The 21,059-nt window shown below is 41.9% G+C and overlaps 1 protein-coding gene across 1 annotated transcript in view; it reads left to right on the top strand.

Annotated features, from left to right (window-relative positions):
* Nucleotides 1-21,059, top strand: part of LOC126416344 (centromere/kinetochore protein zw10 homolog) — a 186,028-nt gene that overhangs the window by 83,252 nt on the left and 81,717 nt on the right. The window contains exon 6 of the mRNA XM_050084021.1: nt 4,151-4,326. Within this exon, the coding sequence (XP_049939978.1) occupies nt 4,151-4,326 (176 nt within the window). The remainder of the gene's footprint in view (nt 1-4,150; nt 4,327-21,059) is intronic.

Genomic DNA, 21,059 nt, shown 5'->3' with positions numbered 1-21,059 from the left:
GCGTTAACCCCCAAAGAACTGACAGTGCAGTTGAGATCATGAATGTCAAGGCCCAGTGCATGAAATAGATCAATGTCTAAGAAGTTGATAGCACATGGTACGTCCATGACCATGATCTTGGCCCAAAAAGGAGGTCCATTTGTGTTGTACCTGGGCCACAAAGTATCTGCTAACCTTGACGAGGTCATTGCACTAACTGTGTAGAGAGGTTGAAAAACAGTGTCTTCATTTTGACAGCTGCCATCTCTCCTCCACCAAAAAATCAATCCCATACAGCTTGGCCGCCTGGGCAGGGCATATCTGTAGAGACAGGAACTCCCTTTCACCATGTCTCACCAAAGCCTTCACAGACAGGCACTACCTCAGGACCTTGTCCACAAACAGAATTCCTGTCTAATTTTCCCACTTACCCTCAACCCTCTCACCACCCTTGAAGAATTAGCTACAAAAGAGCATCCTCCTCACCATGCAATACCATCTTGGACTGGAACAACTCAACCATATCCTTCATCATGGCTTTGATTATCTAACATCATGTCGTCAAATGCGGAACATTCTACCCAAGATCTTTTCCAGCCCTCCTAAAGTGGTGTTCCATTGTCCACTAAATCTCCAAACATCCTAGTCCGTACCTATGCCATTCCCAATCCCAACCACTTGCCACAGAGAACATATCCCTGTGGAAGACCGATGAGCAAGACCTGCCCAATCCACCCACCCAGCCTTTCCTATTCCAGGCCTTTCACAGGCTCATGTTACCGCATCAAAGGCCGGGTGACCTGTGAAAGCAGCCACATCGTGTACCAAATCTCCTGCAACTACTGCAGCTTTTTGTATTAGTATGACTACCAACCAGTTGTCTAACAGGACAAACGGCCATTGACAAACTGTGGCCAAGAGCAAAGTAGATCACCCTGTGCCACAACATGCAGCAGAACATAACATTGCTTCTCAACCTAGACCATCTGGATCCTCCCCTCCACTACTACCAGCTTTTCTGAACTTCACAGTCGCAAGTTAGGCTTATAACACATTCTCTGCTCCTGGATTTCATCCCAGCCTCAACCCATGGTAACCGCTCCCTTTTCATGGTACCCACCCTCAGTGTGTGCTACCCTCTGTCAACACACCTTTCCCCTTCCCTGCTCTCCTCCATTTTCATTCCCTGTTTTTTTCCCCACACACCCCACCTCCTGCCACATAGTCCATGTATGCCCTGCTAGATAGTGCCATTCTTTCCCCCTGCCCATACACTGCTATGTCTCCCTCTTCACTGCAGATTGCTAGTCATGTGACAATCACATGCCAGTTGGAACTGCCAGTGGTACCAGTCATGTGTGCATGAGGAATGGCTGCTTGTGTGAATGTGTGTGTAATTTGTAACATCAGTCTAGGAATCTGTCCTTTTCCTAATATTATTAATATGCCTATACCATTTGTAGACAAAATTGTCAGATTCTTATTCATTCTGTATTTCACTAAATTTTATTATTCACAATGTAACTTAGTCTGATGATGCAAGGGTATATTCAGTTCATAAGACAACATTTTATTTAAACAAATATTCGTCATATCTGCAAAGTGTGTACATCAAAGTTCAATGCTGCTAGAGATTGTAGGTTTTGAGATTGACATAGCTTACTTAAAAGCCTTCATTCTCCATTTCAAACAAATGTTTCGCTTTCCCTGCAAACTTGTGTTTCAAAATTTTCATGTTCCAGAATGTTCTAATCTTAAAATGCAATTCTTTCCAAAATCCAATGTTATGTTTTAGTAGCCCCGGTATTTCTTTTTCTGTAAATGTGAACGTTTACTGAAATATGTGTTAGTTTATTAATTATCCCAATTAGAAAATACAGCTTTCTAGAAAATTCTCGGTGACCCTCTCGAAATCCCTGTGCACCTTAAAGCTTCTGTTTCATAAAGTAGTACCTATTAGTTTCTTGTTTTCTAATAATACAGCTTTTGTTTGGACCAATTTACTTCATTGCCTATTATATCATTTTATCTTTGTTTTTCTATCTTTCATGTTAATATCCTAAATGTAATTGTCCCATATTTTACTATTTTGTGGTTTCTGCCATACATGTGTCATCTCACACAGTCATAGTCAGTAATGGACAAGTGTTCAGTTGGCACAATTACTACGTCAGCCAGTCAGTCAGTGTTCAGTAGTATAAATGTATAAACGTGTCAGTTCTGAATATGTAAACAGTAATCAACAAGTTCACAATCTACATTGATGGGGAAAATAATCACAAATTGATTTAGAGTAATTAAATTTCAGAATACATTTGTCTAGGTAACATATTTAAGCAATTAACATTGCGAGATCACAGGTTAATGTATGCCTGAGGTAAGCCAATGCGAATGTGAAATTCTGATACATTAATAACAGGTGTAATTGCCAGAATGTTGAGTTTGCGTAATGAAGTTCCATGCCTATTGCACTTTGTCGGGCAGTACCTGGACAATTAACATTAATAATAGGTGTAATTGCCAGAATGTTGAGTTTGCGTAATGAAGTTCCATGCCTATTGCGCTTTGTCGGGCAGTACCTGGACAATTAATGCTGTTTGCGGATGACATTGGAGTTGCTGTCTGATGATGTCCCATATGTGTTCGATTGGAGACAGCCCTGGTGATCAAACAGGCCAAGGTGACATGTTGATACACTGTAGAGCATGTTGGGTTACAGCAGTGGTATGTGGGAAAAGTTTTACCCTATTGGAAAATGTCTCCTGGAATACTGTTCATGAATGGTAGCACAACAGGTCGAATCACCAGATTGACGTACAAATTTGCAGTCAGGTTGCATGGGGTATCCATAAGAATGCTCATTCTGTCATACGAAATCACACCCCAGACCGTAACTCCAGGTGTAGGTCCAATGTGTCTAGCATGCAGACAGGTTGGTTGTAGGCACTCAACTGGCCGCCTCCTAACCAAATCATGATCATCACAGGCAACAAGGTGAATCGTCTTACATCATAAAATGCAACAGACCTCCAGTGGTCTCTCACTTGGCACCAATAAAATTGCAAATGGCCTTGATTTGGGGGTCAATGGAACGCATGCTACAAGGCGTCTGGCTCGGAGCTGTCCTTGAAGTAACCAGTTTTAATGGTTCAATGCACAATGATAGTGCCACTTGGCTGTCTAGACTCCAGTATTCTTGCGTCCGTACATTCGCCAGACCACTGCTGTCAGCAGTCATGTAAAGTGGCTACATTCCTGCTAAGTCTTTCCGAAATATCGCAGAAGGAACATTGGCTTCTCGTAGCCTTATTACACGACCTCGATCAAACTCAATGAGGTGTTTATAATGGTGTCTTTGTTGCCTTTTTAAAGGCATTCTTGTCTAACATCAGCTCACCATGTCCAGTTTCAAAGGTAACTAATGCTCATGACTGTTACAGTGTGTATTTAAAGGAAACCTGATTTGCATCCTTATAGTGGCACTGCTAGTACCACTCTTGTGTGACTGGTGAGAAATATGAATAGTCATCATCTTTCAGATGTAGAAACATGCTTACCAACTTCTGTTTATGTTGCACAACTTCTCCTTGGTGCTGTGATTTCTTTTCCTGTCAGTGTATGTTCATTATCTAGTTTTCATCAGTCATGAATTTGTTTTCAATGAAATTTCTATTAACTGGTGTAGCTTACCGATCTGTGTTAAGACAGTGATCCTCATACATTCTAAAAAGCTGATGATGGAAACTGAACTTAGTGCTAATAAATATGAAGAGACTGAAAAGAAAATACTGCAGTGTTGTGTACGTTATTTAATAGCTCTTGTCACATCCAAAAGCCATAAGACGAAATTGTAGAAGAGACAGATTGGTAAACACTTCAAACTGTGATAAGGGACAATTTCGTTACTTTTTCTGGCGAGCTATAATGTTTCACAAAATGCTGGGTTCTGAGTGACCACTATGTTTATAGTGTACTTTTGTACTTCTCTCATTTCTCTATCTTTTGATGACAGTGTGTGTGTGTGTGTGTGTGTGTGTGTGTGTGTGTGTGTGTGTGTGTGTGTGTTTGCTGCTTTTGTTTAAGATATTTTCAAACCACATAAAGTATGTTTCTTTTTAAAGAATATTTAAAAGTAATTTATTATGGTCATATCATTCTATTTTCATGCCAGCAAATCAACTCAAGATGTTTTAAAGATTGTTTTCGATATACTGGAGGAAGCAACACAGCGCACTGACTTCTGTGCTGTGAGGCTGTTTTACACTGCAAGAAATGTTTTTGAATTGTATCGAGCTGTTGTTCCAACATATCATGCAAAGTTCTTGGAAACAATTCCTCAGCAAGTTGGTAAGCATCTTTCTCGTTTTTTGTTATTGTTTACGATGTCAATAGATGTACAGTAAATAAAAGTGCACTCCCTTTTTTAACAACAAAAACGAAAAAAAACTTGTACAATCTGCAAGTAACTTCTTGTAATTAACCAATATCCATTTTCAGCTTCATTGCTGTACACATTTTATCTAATGCAGCACTGTTTTTTACTCAAGCCTGACACATTCTCCTGTCATTGATTCTAATGTACTCTGCACTTCCAGGAAATCTGTTTTTACGTGTGTTTTCACTTCTGTAAACTGATTTTTTTGTGGCAGCTGGTGTCTATTAATGATCAAATAGCTCTTTGAATGATATATTAAAGTCGAATCATGCTTCCCCAAACTTGTGGACCTACATGCTTCTGTATTTACCCCTTTTGTTTCCCAAGTGATTTCTTTATCACTCATGCCTGATGTACATTATAGGATAATCATCAAAACCAGTTGTGAGTGAAAATTAATCAATTCAAACAACTGGCACTTTTTTACTATCAAAAATGTTGACAGCAGCAGAGCTGTAGTACTGGTAGATGTACAGTCATCAGGACAAGTGTGTGAAGAGTGGTAATGGTGGGGGTCACAGACAGGCTGTCAGTGCTCTGTGGGGGAAATGCTGAGTGCTGGAGGGGAAGAGCCATTCTAAACCGAAACCTACTCTCATATTTTTTGTAAATATAATGTGGTGTTCCTCCATGCCCACACTTGCTTGATGACTATCAAAAAATGGTACTCTCTCACCCCTGCTTTGCTTAGAATCTTAAAAGAATTCTGCAGAAAATGTGACAAAAGCAGCAATTTATTTTCGCCAGACTTGTTAACTGTTTGTACTAACTGTTTGTACCTTTCAGAGAAGTGTCATGAGTCGCAAATTTTGAGTAAAACCTACATTTCTCTTGTTGCAGCATTAAAATTTGCTTCTTTTGTCAAAACACAGGGAGTTTACACAATGTCACCCCATCTATTTATTGTGTAGATACAGATTGAGAGATTATTCTGAGACAGTGATTTGTTAAGTGAGGAACTGAGAACAAATAAGGTTGATAGCTTCTGCAAAAGCATGTCTGTGGTACAAAAGTAAATGTTTAATATCTTCACTTACATTGTTCCCAAACCTATAGCATTTCTCGTTTCACCAGATATTGATGCCTCTTACAAGTTACATTCTCTCATTGAAAAAAGTCAGTAGTTGGTGGAGTAACAAAATAGATAATGAGGTTTATGTAACAACCATATGGCAAACTACTCTCCTCTTTGCATGCCGTCATTTGCCAAAATCTTGTTTTGGTGTCCCAAACCATTTTAGATATGAGGAAAGTTGTGGACATTTCATCCTCGCTTTATCACTAGCACCCGCAGTCACAAATGAGTGTTCTACATGAGATAATTTTCTTGAGATTGGTGACAGATAGAGACCTCCATGCAAATTTAAAGAAAAATTCAACATGTTACCTAAATTTCATGTGCAGCATCATATTATGTATGTAATATGCACCAAACGCAAAGTCATAGCGACCTCTGTTTTTCATTGCAAATTTGCTCCAGTTTGGCACAGTGTCTTACTTAAATGCAAATATCACACTATCTATCAGCATTAACAAAATAATGAGCACACCATCATGAAGCTGACATATAAAGCAAAACTGAAATTTTGTAAAAAGTAGTTTCTGTAAAATTGTTTCAGAAAGATTGCAGGGTTTGCACCTCGATTCTGGGTCAGTGCAGTGCATCCTTAACTGTATGAAAGTGGGCAACAATGTCAGCCTCTTCCTCCTAACAAATGAAGAGCCCAAGCAGCACTTTGGACAAAAACTGTTCACTGTGCATCAACCACCGTATCCTGCATGGACTCTACTTACTGCAACGGGTGAATTGTGCAAGAACACTCAGTAGTTGTTGTTGTTGTTCTTGTTATTATCTATAGTTGAGTCTTTGGCAATGGCTGCAATGTGTCAGCTACTAAATGACACAGTACTTACATCAATAATGGAAGGAGTAAAACTAACAGCTCACAGCATGACTCAGGCATGGGTAGGCATATAAACAAGACTGATGACTCGTAGAAACTAAAATAGTATTTGACTGCATATTTCTTTATATAGTTCAGTTATTTGTTTTGATCATTAAGATCATCATCAGACTGATCTAAAAGAGAGAGTATGTGCATGTTAATGCTTTAAGAGCATTTTGATGAGTTACAACAATAAAAGTAGTACAGTTGATTCACATGACTGGAGAAGCATCCCACAAATAACATACCTCTCTCGTTAAACTTACTAAAGAAGCAAATAAAACTTTAAGACACAATTGGCATCATCACAAGATATGAAAACATGATAGTACTGTGATGAACACTCATGGCCCATGATGTAGAATCACCACTGACACACTGCTTTCAGCTGTAACACAAACAGCTGAGAGGGGTTGGACACTAAGTGTCACTTACTGTAAGCACAATTTACAATGATGTATTACAGAGCCAGAGATAAGATGTATAAGATCCTACATATGCCAAAATAGGATGAGTTAGACATGTAATTAAAATAGAGCGGGAGAATAAAATTAGGGCCACTGTTAAAAATTCAAAATAATCTTCAAAGTGATAATGTCACCCCTCATCAAGACAGACAGTGTTACTTCGTGTGTGTGTGTGTGTGTGTGTGTGTGTGTGTGTGTGTGTGTGTGTGTGTGTGTTGGGGGACAGGGTACATATTAATGGAGAAAATTCATGCAAAAGCTAGCAACATTCTGTTCTACTAATGGCATTCCATTACCATAGAGTACTTAAATCTGTATTTACATGATATTACAATTTCCCCCCTTCATGTTATCATTTTTAATGCTGCCATTATGTGCTAAGGTGAATGATAACTATGGATATTTGGAGGTGAAGTAATTTAGGTAGCCAGGATCCAGACTAACACAATCTTTTGGGTAGTGGCTACTTTACAATTGTAAACAAAAAATTTCTCTCAGTCCTGGTAAAGCACCTATAGACCAGTCTCTGCATTCTTTAAATCAGCATCTTTGATGCAAAATATTTCCCATAAGCTGTGCTTTTACCTAAGTGAAAGGAAAGAGAGAGAGAGGCAGGGCAAGATCCATGCTGTGTGTAGGGTGTAATAAACATTTTGACTAAATATGGAGTAGTTCATGAATGAAAAAGTGTCAAGCAGTTGGATGCAGCTCAGATCGTTTTGATCAGGATCTTCTAAAGTGGTGGATAATGGCTTTTCTGTTGTTGTATGGAGGGACATTTTGTTGAGTAACCACACCACTGCATACAGAGAATGAAATCACCACATTCTTATCAACGTATGAAAGAACCTGACCTTCAGTTGTCAGTGAATGGGATAGTTTCCATATTGTGCCCACATATTTCCTGTCATCATCATCATGATCAACAACAACAACATCACCACACACACGGGATACAAATAAATCTCATTCCAAATGTCCTCAAAAAATGGTTAACAAGCTACTAAGCAAATTTTTTTATCTCTCCAGTACTATCCTTATGATTTATTCTTTCAAATGTTACAGGTGTCACAATTGTGGAATTTTTTACTTTAGTTGGCACAACACTAGCTCAATCTTGGTGTGTAGTGGATTACAGAGCACCCATACATGCCTGCTCCAACATGTAGTACGATTTAAAAGTTGAAAGAAAATTTTCAAACCACGTGTTGCTCATCACGAATCTGACAATGGAAAACCCTGGATGGAATGTAACAATATTAAGAAAAAGATAGTTGTTACTCTCCATATAGTGGAAATGCTGAGTTGCAGATAGGCACAACAAAAAGTCTGACAGAAAAATGAGTTTCGACCAACAAGGCCTTTGTCGGAGGTAGATACACACTCACACAACTCACACACACATGATCACAGTCTCTGGCTGCTGAGGCCAGACTGCGAGCAGCAGTGCATTGATGGGAGATGCAACTGGGTGGTGGGAGTAGGGAGGAGGCTGGCATGGGAAGGGATAGCAGGGTAGGGGTGGCTGACTGTGAAATGCTGCTTGTGGGAGTATACAGGGACAAATTGGAGAGAGGATAGGACAGCTAGGTGCAGTCGGGAGGTTACACAAAGGGTGGGGGAGGGTTGCCAGAAAAGTAGAGAGGAAAGAAGACTGTGGGTGCGTTGGTGGAACAGACTGTGTAGTGCTGGAATGGAAACAGGAAAGGGGCTAAGACTAATGAAGGTTGAGGCCAGGAGGGTTATGAGAATGTAGGACGTATTGCAGGAAGAGTTCCCACCTGCACAGTTCATAGATGGTGGTGGTGGTGGGGGTGGGGGTGGGAGTGGGAAGGATCCAGATAGCACAGGCTGGGAAACAGTTATTGAAATGAAGAATATTGTGGTGGGCAGTGTGGTCAGCAATGGGGTGGTCCAGCTGTTTCTTGGTGACAGTTTGTCAGTGGCCATTTATGCAGACAGACAGCTTCTTGGTTGTCATGCCCACATAGAATACAGCACAGTGGTTGCAGTTTATCTTGTAGAACACATGACTGGTTTCACAAGTAGCCCTGCCTTTGATGGGATAGGTGATGCTTGTGACTGGGCTGGAGTAGGTGGTGGTGGAAGGATGTATGGGACAGGTCTTGCATCTAGGTCTATTTCAGGATATGAGCCGTGGAGCAAGGGGTTGTGTAGGGATGCATGAGGATATTGTCTATGTTCGGTGGATGGCAGAATACCACTCTGGGAGGGGTGAGAACGATATTGGGTAGAATAATCATCATTTCAAGGCATGACGAGAGGTGGTCGAAACCCTCACAGAGAACGCGATTCCATTGCTCCAGTCCTGGGCGGTAGTGAGTCATGAGGGAAGGCCCCTCTGTGGCCAGACAGTGGGACTTAGGGAAGTGGTGGGTGACTGGAGAGATAAGGCATGGGAGATCTGTTTTTCTACAAGGCTGGGAAGATAATTACAGTCTGTGAAGACCTCAATGAGAGCCTCAGTATATTTTGAGAGGATCCACTCGTCACTACAAATGCAATAGTCACAAGTAGCTAGGATGTATGGAAGGGACTTCTTGGTATGGATGGGTTGGTGCTGTCAAAGTGGATGTATTGCTGGTGGTTGGTAGGTGTATATGGACGGAGGTACTGATGTAGCAATCTTTGAGGGTGAAGGTCAACACCGAGAAAGGTGGCTTGTTGGGTTGAGTAGGGCCAGGTGAAGCAAATGGGGGAGGAGGTGTTGAGGTTCTGGAGGAATGTGAATATGTTATCCTCACCCTCAGTCCATATGAAAATATCATCAAAGAAACTGAATCAGGTGAGGGGTTTGGGATTCTGGGTGTTTAGGAAGGACCCCTCTAGAGATGGCCCATGAATAGATTGTCATAGGATGGTGCCATACGAGTGCCCATAGGTGTACCCTGGATTTGTTTGTGGGTAATGCCTTCAAAGGAGAAGTAATTGTGGGTGAAGACATAGTTGGTCATAGTGATCAGGAAGGTGGTTATAGGTTTGGAATCCATTGGGTACTGTGAAAGATAGTGTTCAATAGCGTTAAGGCCATGGGCAGTAAGGATGTTTGTGTAAAGGGAGATGCCATCAATAGTGAGGAACAGGGCACCCCGTGGTAAAGGAACAGGAACTGTGGAGAATCAGTGGAGGAAATGTTTGGCATCTTTATGTATAGGAGGATAGGTTTTGGATAATAGGCTGAAGTGTTGGTCTACAAGAGCAGAGTGTGTCTCGGTGGGGCACAGTAACCCGCCACAATCTTGTGTCCTTGGTGGTTGGGTTTATGGACTTTAGGAAGCATGTAGAGGTAAAAGTGTGGGGAGTGTTAAGGGTGAGGAGCGAGATATACTCCAGGAAGAGGTTCTGGGATGGGCCTATAATCCTGATACCCATGTCAGAACCTCTCCCTGTAGTCTATCTCACCTCTTAACCTTACCACTCCCTGCACTCCTACCTTCTACATACTTCCTGAAGTCCAGAAACCCAATCACACAGGACACACTATTGTGGGTGGTTACTGTGTCCCCACTGAGAGAATCTCTGCTCTCGTAGACCCAACATCTTCAGCCTATTACCTGCAACCTACCCTCCTATAAAAGAGATGCTAAACATTATCTCCACTGATCCTCCACAGTTCCTGTTCTTTACCACATGGTGCCCTGCTCATCACTATTGATACCACCTCCTTTAACACTAACATGCGTAATGCCCTTGGCCTTACTGATATTTAATGCTACTTTTCCCAATGCCCAATGGATTCCAAGCCTACAACCTCCTTCCAGATTGCCATGACCAACTATATCCTCACCCACAATTACTTCTCCTTTGAAGGCGTTACCCACGAACAAATCCATGGTGCAGCTATGGGCTCTTGTATGGTACTATCCTGTGCTAACTTATTCTTGGATCATCTAGAGGAATCCTTCCTAAGCACCCAGAATCCCTAACCCCTCACTGGTTCAGATTCATTCATGACATCTTCATGATCTGGATTAAGTGTGAGGACACCCTATCCACACTCCTCCAGAATCTGACACCTTCTCCCCCATTCACTTCATCTGCTCCTACTCAAGCCAAGAATCCACCTTACCTCAGTACCTCCATCCATCTCAAACCTACCAACCACAGGCAATACCTGCACTTCGACAGCAGCCACCCATTCCATACCAAGAAGTCCTTGCCATACGGCCTAGCTACCCTTGCCCGTCGCATCTGTAGTGATGAGCAGTCGCTCTCAAAATACACCGAGGGTCTGACGCCTTCACAGATGACAATTACACTCCCAACTATGTACAAAAACAGATCTCCCATGCCTTATCTTTCCAGTCACTCACCACCTCCCAAAGACCCTCTGTCTGGCCACAGATGAGCATTCCCCTCGTGACTCAGTACCACCCAGGACTGGAGCAACTGAATCACATTCTCTGCCAGGGTTTTCACTATGTCTTATCCTGCCCTGAAATGAAGAATGTCCCATCCACTATCCATCCCATCCCTCCCGCAGTGGTGTTGTGCCGCTCACCCAACCTACATAACATCCTCGAACATCCCTACACAAGTCCTGCTCCCAACCCCTTGCCCCATGGTTCATATCCTTGTAACAGACAACTGCCTACTCCAGTGCAGTCACAAGCATCACCTATCCCATGAAAGGCAGGGCTACCTGTGAAACCAGTCATGTGATCAACAAGCTAAGCTGCAACCACTGTGCTGTATTCTATGTGGACATGACAATCGACAAGCTATCTGTCCACATGAATGACTACCAACAAACTGTTACCAGGAAACAGCTGGACCATCCCAATGCTGAGCATGCCGCCCAACACAATATTCTTCATTTCAGCAACTGCTTCACAGCAGTCTTTCCCACCAACACCAGCTTCCCATAATTGCACAGGTGGGAAAGTTCTCGTAATCCTCCTGACCTCAACCTTCATTAGTCTTAACTCTTTCCCTGTTTTCATTCCAGCACTACACAGCCCTCTACTCCACCAACACACCTGCAGTCTTTTTACCCCTCTACTTTTCCACTCACCCTCCCTCGCCCTCCGTGTAAGCTCCCGACTGCACCTAGCTGCCCCACCCTCTCTCCATCTCGTCCCTTTATGCTCCCACAAGCATTTACGGTTCACCACCCCTATCCTGGTATCCCTCAGCCTCCTCCCTACACCCACCACCCAGCTGCATTCCCAATATGTGCTGCAGATCGCAGTGTGGCCTCAGCAGCCAGAGACTGTGATCGTGTGTGTGTGTGTGTGTGTGTGTGTGTGTGTGTGTGTGTGTGTTCTACCTCTGACAAAGGCCTTGTTGGTCGAAAGCTCATTTTCTGTCAGTCTTTTTGTTGTGTCTATCTGCAACTCGGCATCTCCACTACATGGTGAGTAGCAACTATCCTTTTCATAACATTGTCATTATGAATCTAGATAATTCAAGGAGTAAATTCGCTGAATAGTAGACATTTTGAGTTGTCAGAGGCACATCAACAAGACTGAATAATTTGCTATCTTTTGGACGAATTCTTTTTTTGAGTTATATGGTACATAAACACGTGCACACACACACACACACACACACACACACACACTCTCTCTCTCTCTCTCTCTCTCTCTCTCTCTCTCTCTCTCTCTCTCTCTCTCTGAATCAAGTAGATGGGAGTTGCCCCAGCACCACATCCTTCGATGCCATAATTCTCCTGGCCTCAATCCCTTCTAGCCCCTTGCTGTACATCTAGAGTGTGTGCGTCAAACATTTCATTTTAGTGCCAACAGACTTACACTTTGATTCATTATGCAGAAAATTTATTCCCTCATGAAGTTTCTTGTAAATAATGCGCTTTAGTTCAGAAGGAACATTGAGGTACAAAGGACACATCACAAAAAAATTAATTAATGCTCTTCATTGAATTAACCAAGTATTTCTTTTAAATTCTGCAAGTGCAACTGGACTCACATTACAAAAATAAAAGTACAAAATGGCAGCAGTACACTTCAGTACTGAAGATCATTTAATTTTGTCTAGGCAAGTTACAACTTGTACTTGAAACTGTACCATGCTTAAAGCTAGACTAACTCAGGGTCTAATTGAAGAATGACTGCAAGAAGAGATAGCATTAGTATCTATAACATTTCAATTTATTCTATTAAGACTGTGATAAAATGGAAGTTAATGACATTGCCCTACATTGGGTGCCAAAAATGAAGTAAAACTGTAAACTGAAATGATAATGGCCCCACATTGTAAAGATGTTGGGTGGCAAAAATGTCCAGAATTTCAATTAATAAAGGCTTGGAGAATTTTACATTTTTTAATAATTATATAAAACTTGTCAATGCTAACAAACATTGGATCTGATTTGACTGGATATAGACACAACTCAGTAACTTGGCATGTATGGGGGATTATCCACTTTACCTCATCACAGTACAGAATTGGTATTACGGTACTTGCTAGCTCAGGTGGCTGGTGTGATGTTGGTGTGACGTGTCAATCTCCGTGAATCTCTCATGGTGTGACATGGCTGTTGGTTCACAGCTGGCAGCTTTCATCTTCATGTCCAGTGGCTTTGGAGGGGATGCTTAGAGCAACTTAACACCTTCCTCATTTGGTATTTCCCACGTAATCATTCTCTAGGTAAAAAAACTGCCCACTGGCTGATGCAGTGTTATTGTCCTCACCTTACTGGCCCCCAAAATACATGCGGCATCTATTTGTGTGCAGTAATTAGACCACAGGGGCAACATGCATGATACATTTGATAGTTGAGATCAGACAATGCAAACATTGTCAGATGCCTAAAGATTCAAGAAGTAGACACCAGTAAGACCAACTGACACAGAATGAAAAATGAGGATGTAACAAAGGACGATAGACATCAAAATGAATACAGGCGTCAGCCAAAGTCTGAAAACTGAGTATAAAATAGGGTGACATGCCTTCAGAAGATGAAGTCAGAATGCTTTATGCTAAACAATGTGTGAATTGCATAGAATGATGTGTGAGAATCTCTTGAAAGGGTCTGTTGTGTGACATGTATCTCAGAATGCATTCTCATAGGTCTCCGAATGCTCTCCGAATCAGTCCCACAGTGCTGACTCTGGATGATCTCCAAAATACTTTTGTGTGCCAGGCTCCTCTGTAAACTAACAGTGCTCCACCCCCACATACCCCAACTTGTGTCTGACTTCTCTGACTGATTATTTGTAAAGAGCCCCACAAGGAACATGCACATAAAGTCAGAAATTGTACTTCTGACAGCAGGCTTAAGGCAATATGTAATGTAGCGAAACGAGAGACTGGACAACCAGCCACAAAACAACGCAATTTCACTATTGAACTGAATGGAAGGGCTATAAATGGTGAGTCACAGATAGCAAATGCGTTTAATAATCATTTCTAAAATATAGTACAAAGGATAGGGATAAACAGTTCAAGAGCAAAATCACAGCAATATGTTGGAAATGCGCCTTTCACAAAATTCAGTCTTATGAATGTATCTGAAATTAAGAATATTATACATTCTCTTAAAAATAAAAGGTCGCCTGGTTTTGATGATATTTCCTGTAGAGTACTAAAAATTTGTTCCCATGTAATATGCCCAGTCTTACCTGAAATATGGAATGCATCACTAACTCGAGGCATTTTTCCAGAGACATTGAAATACGCCATTGTTCAACTTCTCTGAAAGAAAAGTGATAAGATAGATGCCAATAACTGCCGACCTGTTTCGCTTTTGACATCCTTTTCCAAAATTTTTGAGGAGGAGATGTATTCTAGAATGGTATCTCACTTCAGCAACAATAGAATGTTTGGGCTTCTGAAGGGTTGCTCTACCGAGAATGCCATTTACATGTTCACTCGCCAGATTTTACAAACATTAAATAATAAAATAGTGCTGGTTGGTATTTTCTGCAACCTCTCTAAGGCATTTGACTGTGTGAATCATAATATTCTACCGAATAAATTGACATTTTATGGGATTGATGGTATAGTCTACCAAAAGAATGCAGAAAATTATACTTGGTGATTAAATCAATATAGTCCAGGGACATAATTCTGACTGGGAGGAATCACAAATGGCATTCCCCAAGGTTCAGTCTCTGGTCCACAGCTGTTCCTCATATATGTAAACAATCTTCCATCTAGTATACAATAAGCAGAATTAGTTCTTTTTGCAGACAACACTAGTATTGTAATCAGTCCAAACATATGTACAGAAACAGAAGAAATGGTAAACAAACTTCTTAAAAGTAAAATTGACTGGTTTTCTGTGAATGAATGGTCTCATCCTCAATTTTAAAAAGACACAACATATTCAGTTATCTACATCTAGAGGTACTACACCAATGATAAGTTTAACATACAGTGAGAAAATAATAAACAGGGCAGAATCTTTAAAATTCTTAGGAGTTCATATTGATGAGAAAATAGATTGGAAAAACACATTTTGGAACTCCTGAAGCAACTTAGTTCAGCCACAGTTGCGGATGAGAATCATTGCGAATCTTGGGGAGAGAGAAGTCAGAAAGTTGACATATTTTGCATATTTTCATTCAATAATGTCGTGTGGAATAATGTTCCAGGGTAACTCGTCTTTAAGAAAAAAAAAGTTTTCTTTGTGCAAAAATGTGCTGTAAGAATAATATGTTATGCTCACCCATGATCATCTTGTAGGCATCTGTTTCAGGAGGTGGGCATTCTGACTACTGCTTCGCAGTATATTTATTCCCTCATGATGTTTCTTGTAAATAATGCGCTTTAGTTCAGAAGGAACATTGAGGTACAAAATTACAATACCATAAAGAAAAATGACATTCATTACTCCACATTAAGGATGCCTTTAGAAAAAAAGGGGGGGGGGTGCATAATGGTGCAACAAAAATTTTTGATCACTTACTCTATGATATAAAATGTGTGACAGACAGCAAATTAAAATTTGATAAAAAAATGAAGTTTCTCCTTGACAGCTTTTATTCTGCAGAAGAATTTCTTTTACTGTTTTTGTGTAATGCATAGAAAGTTGGTGGAAGGAATTGCTAACTGACATCTGTATATCTTTTTTTCTTTTTGTAGGAAAAGAAACCTTAGAAATGTCACAGAATGTAACTGTATGTACAAATTAATTTGTGATGTAAATGTAAAAGACTCAATTCAGATCGTAATGAACTATTGTGCAAAATGATCCATGTAACATGTAACTAACTAACTAACTAACTAACTTTCGAGGATGCTCCTCCTCGACAGTTCTGTTGACAGTTCTGTTCACTTCCTCCACTATGTCATTCAGAGAGTTGAATCCTGTTGTGTCATCTTTGTCATTGGTCGGCTCAGGTTGCAATGTCACCCAGTGAATGATCAGTCAAACTGTACGTATCTGTCTTCTGTAGCTTTCTGGAAAGTCTTGTGATATCCAGATCCATGCACATAACCTGCTATCGGCCTCTGTTGCCACCTGCTCCAGGTTATTAGAAGACATGTATCTTTTGATCTCTGGTGCATGCCAGCTGTAGCTCATGCTGCCCAGGAAAGAACCATTGACAATCTGTGCGCTAGTGACCATTTGCCGGTCTGGCTAAACCTTTCAGACAGATTAGTGCCTCAAAGAAAGGCGCACAGATGGATATTCAGCAAGGGTTTTGGACACAGTGCAACCAGCTTAATGTTTTCAAACATTGCAATTTCATACAGGGTTGGCTGAATCATATTGGCAGCATGATTTCACAGTCTTCATACCAAGAAAGAGGACAGCTTTTCTTTGATGGAGTAAATAGTACAACTTCACTAAAGGGAACAGGCAGATATCCCTGTGAGGTGACTCTTCAGTTTCTAACAGTGTATTTGTTGACTGAACAGTCCATGGGCGTACTGCCAATTCATAGTGTCAAGCAGGCACAATATTTTGGCGATCAGTCGCCATTGTCAGGTGCGCTGACAAACTGACCTCCTGAGGGCATGTGGCCGACTAATATACCCTGCCTCTGCGAGGTGCTCTGTCTGCAGTCTGCAATCATGAAAGTGCGTCGGCATCTCCAATAGTGTCAGCGGCTGTGATAGCAGTGATGTAACTCCTCTGTCCACCCTCATCGTCAAGTCGTTTTGTGTGTTGAGGGTCTTCTTAATAAAACTTAGCACTGGTTCCCAGGCCTTACTAAGATTATGGTCGCAATCTTGGTTGATGAGATTGGCCCTAATGGATATATCTATGGCCTCTTTAACATCAGTGTCCCAGTATTTGGAATCTGTGCCAGGATTGTGGTATGTTCACACTCCATTGCATGATTCTTCGGCAAATGGTGCTCTGTGACCGCCGACTTGTTGGTTTACATCAATCAAGTGTGCCTCTGGTGTTCTCAGCAGTGATCTTCGACGGTGTGCACTGTCTGTCGAATATATGTAGTCCAACATTGACATGGAAGCTGGTATATGCCAGCCTTCCACAAACTGATATAATGCTTGATGCTTCCCAGTAATTCTTAAGTTTTATTGGGTGTGCAGAAGACAGTTTTTACTTGGTGCTTCTTCAGTATGTGTCCAATTTTACTCAATAGTGTGCCAGTGTACCGTATAAAGGCAGTGGGTGCCCCTGTCTCCATGACTTCCTCCATCTCTACAGGATGTACCATTGTGGTAAGTTGGAGAGCAGACTCAATCTGCCATTCTGGGTAATCATTTTTTAGGAATACAGTTCTGAGGTGTTCCAGTTCCTGGGGCAGACTCTCTGTGTCTGAAATGGTGTGTGCCCTGAGTACTAGTGTTTTTAGTACCCTGCTCCTCTGTGAAGGGTGGTTACAGATGTCTGCATGCAAATAAATGTCAGTGTGTGTGTTGTCTTCTGATAAACACTGTGGCCCCGGCTGCCATCAGCTGTGGGGCAGACTCACTGCATCTGAATTGGTGTACACTCTGTGTTCTAGTGTTTTTAGTACTCCATTCCTCTGCAAAGGGTTGTGGCAGCCGTCTGCATCCAAATACAGGTCACTGTGCGTTTTCTTCCGTTAGACACTGTGGCCCAAGATTCAACAGAGACTGGCTTTCAATAATTGTGCTCCTGACAACAATGGCAGAGCTAACCATCGAAAGCTTGAGCGTTTTATTGGAATTGACACGGCTTGAAAACCAAGAAGACTTTGTCCAGTCATGCTACTGCAAAAGACTCCAAGGACACACATCTTTCCTCTATGGTGATGACATAATGCACAGTAGAAGACTGTTGGAAAAACCGTGTGCAAAAAGAAATCACATCTGCTGAGTTCTTTAGCATTTTTGCAATGCTGCTGGGACAAGGAGGTAATTCCTCATTTTGCAGTAGTTCAGCACCACATCTGAACTGCTGCAGTGGACAGAATTTTGAAGAGGACAAGTCATGCCATAGTGAGAAAGCAGATACGGCAGACAAGATATGAGCTGGATTTTAATGCCAGAAACCTGTCTCCATTCGATTAGAAGTGGGTAGACATAGCCATGGCAGCTTAACAGGCATAACAGCGAGCTAGTTTGTGCAAGACAATGTCTAAGTAATGTAACAAGTTTGAATGCTTAACTCACAGAGGAATTGATGTGGTAAATTGTAAGACCCACAGAACAGTTATTAATCTCTCCAAACAAGCACTCGACAATGGTTCTGTGACAGCATTGGGTAAGCCTTAATTTTTCACCAGTCCTGCGATGTCTGCCAATTTTGGGGATTATTAGTGAAATACAGCAGTGCATTCAGCATCTCTCACATGACACAGTTGAGGACATCAGACTAACTGCCAGCCATGGACACAGTTGAGGACATCAGACTAACTACCAGCCATATTTTGTAGAAAGCTAAGTGACCGAAATCAAATAACAGCCAGGAGGAACAATGTGGCTTATGCTTATTGCGTGAGAACGATGACTTGTTTGTCTTGGCCAGCCAACAAAGGAAATGCTGTCGTGATTCTGAACTGAAGACTACCACCTGAAGGTGCTGAATTTATTAGATGATGATGCGTACCAGACGCTTAGTCAAGATCTGACACAGGCCATAGTCAGGAAGACAGGAAAGTTATTGAAGGAATCTGATTTACCAGATGAAGTGGTGAAGAAATAAGTGCCTTTGCGCTGCCAGTCCTCCCAGGCTTGTACTGAGCGAGGTGGCGCAGTGGTTAGACACTGGACTCGCATTCGGGAGGACGACGGTTCAATCCCGCGTCCGGCCACCCTGATTTAGGTTTTCCGTGATTTCCCTAAATCATTCCAGGCAAATGCCGGAATGGTTCCTTTGAAAGGGCACAGCCGACTTCCTTCACCGTCCTTCCCTAATCCAATGAGACCGATGACCTCGCTGTCTGGTCTCCTTCCCCAAACAACCCAACCCAACCCTCCCAGGCTTTATGGACTGCCGATACATAAGGAACATTTTCCTCTTAGGCCCATTGCTAGTACAATTAGCTCACCCACCTACAGACTGGCAAAGCATCATGCAGGAAACTGAGTCATTGTGAACACTATGTTGCAAACTCGCAGACATTTGTTGAAATGCCCAAGAAAATGAAAAAAGGTCAAAATAATCTAATGGTTGGTTTGGACGTGGTGTCACTTTTTACGATGTTCCAGTACAAAACATTCTGTACCTTTTGGCCCAACAGTTTCCATCTGGAATCGTCAAGTTGTTCCATCATGTTCTAATGACAATGTACTTCTTGTACCATGACAAATATTATGAAATGATGGATGGCACAGCAATGGGCTCACCACTGTCTCCTGCAGTCGCAAATTTCTTCACAGAGCACTTTGATAAGCAGGCTCTGAATGCCGCGGTATCACATCCATCTTGCTTCCTCAGGTATGTCGATGATACCTTCCTGAATGGCCTCACAGTAAAAATACACTGCAACAGTTCATGGATCACATGAACAGTGTCCATCCCAACATTAAATTTACCATCAAGATGGAAAAGGATGGCAAGCTACCGTTCTTAGATGGTTTAGTCGAGCGGGAGGCAGGAAGATGGCTGGGTCATTCAGTGTACTGGAAACTGACGCACACTGATTGATATTTGAATGCTTTCAGTTTTCACAGCCCTGTACACAAGAAAGCAGTCCTAAACACATTAATATTCACAGCCAAAGTTATTTCTGATGATGACCACATACAGTCTGAATTGCAGTATTTGAGGCATGTGTTCAGGAAGAATGGCTACAGCAAAAGAGAAATTGCAGATGCTTTTAGGTGTCATCGAAGAAGGGCGCCTTGTGAATTGGTAGAAGAAGCCAAGCCGGCAGCTTTCCTGCCTTACTGTGGGATGACGAGCAGTAAGTTTGGACATCTGCAGCAGAGACATGGATTGAGACCAGTGTTCCGGCCCACCCCCAAAATGTGAGAAGTTGTGCCCTGTTAAAGATGACGTAGCTCATTGTGTGCCCAGTGCGTATGGTGTCCCTTGCAAGTGCGGCAGCAACTATATAGGCCAGACAATTCGCACAGTTGCGGAGTGTTTTACCGAGAACAAGAGACACATTAAGCAAAGGGAGTGTGACAAGTCAGCCATAGCTGAGCATTGCCTCAAAAACAGACACAAAATACAGTCTGAGAACACAAGACTCTTGGCTCATATGTGAAACATACTGAGACTCAGTTATAAAAGAGGGGCTGAGATTAGAATGAACCTCAACAGTTTCAACAGAGACCAGGGCTACACACTGAGTAGGGCATGGAGGCGGGCTTTGGATGTCAAAAGGAAGCAATGATGGACATTTTACGCTTGTAGGGGGGGGAGGGAGAAGCAGCAGCAGCAGTTACAGGCCCTCTCTGATTGCTACCAGTGGCCATAATTGTAGGTATATAAGTGGGAAATAGTGTCAGTCCCGGCAGTCAGTAATTTTACTCGTGACGATGATGGCAGAGGTAGCCATCGAAAGCTCAAGCATTTTATTGGAATTGACGTGGCTTGAAAACCGAGAAGATTTTATCCAGCTCCTCTCTTGACCATGATGTCCAGGAATGGTAATCTTCATTCTGCTTTGGTCTCCATATTGAATTTGATGTTGGGACTTATAGAGTTCGAATGTGTAAGAAACTCAAGGAGTTTACCCCTTATGTAGAGCCAGATGATGAATGTGTCATTCACGTAATGGAAAAAACACATGGGTTTCAATTTGGATGATGCCAGGTCTTCCTTGTTAAAGTACTCCATTTACAAATTTGCGATCACAGGCAAGAGTGGGCTGCACATTGTGACTCTTGTTTGTTCATAGTATTCTCCATCAA

Source organism: Schistocerca serialis, chromosome 8 (genome assembly GCF_023864345.2).
Source record: "Schistocerca serialis cubense isolate TAMUIC-IGC-003099 chromosome 8, iqSchSeri2.2, whole genome shotgun sequence".
In the NCBI taxonomy this organism is placed as follows: domain Eukaryota; kingdom Metazoa; phylum Arthropoda; class Insecta; order Orthoptera; family Acrididae; genus Schistocerca; species Schistocerca serialis.
This window is presented reverse-complemented; position numbering and strand designations above follow the sequence as displayed.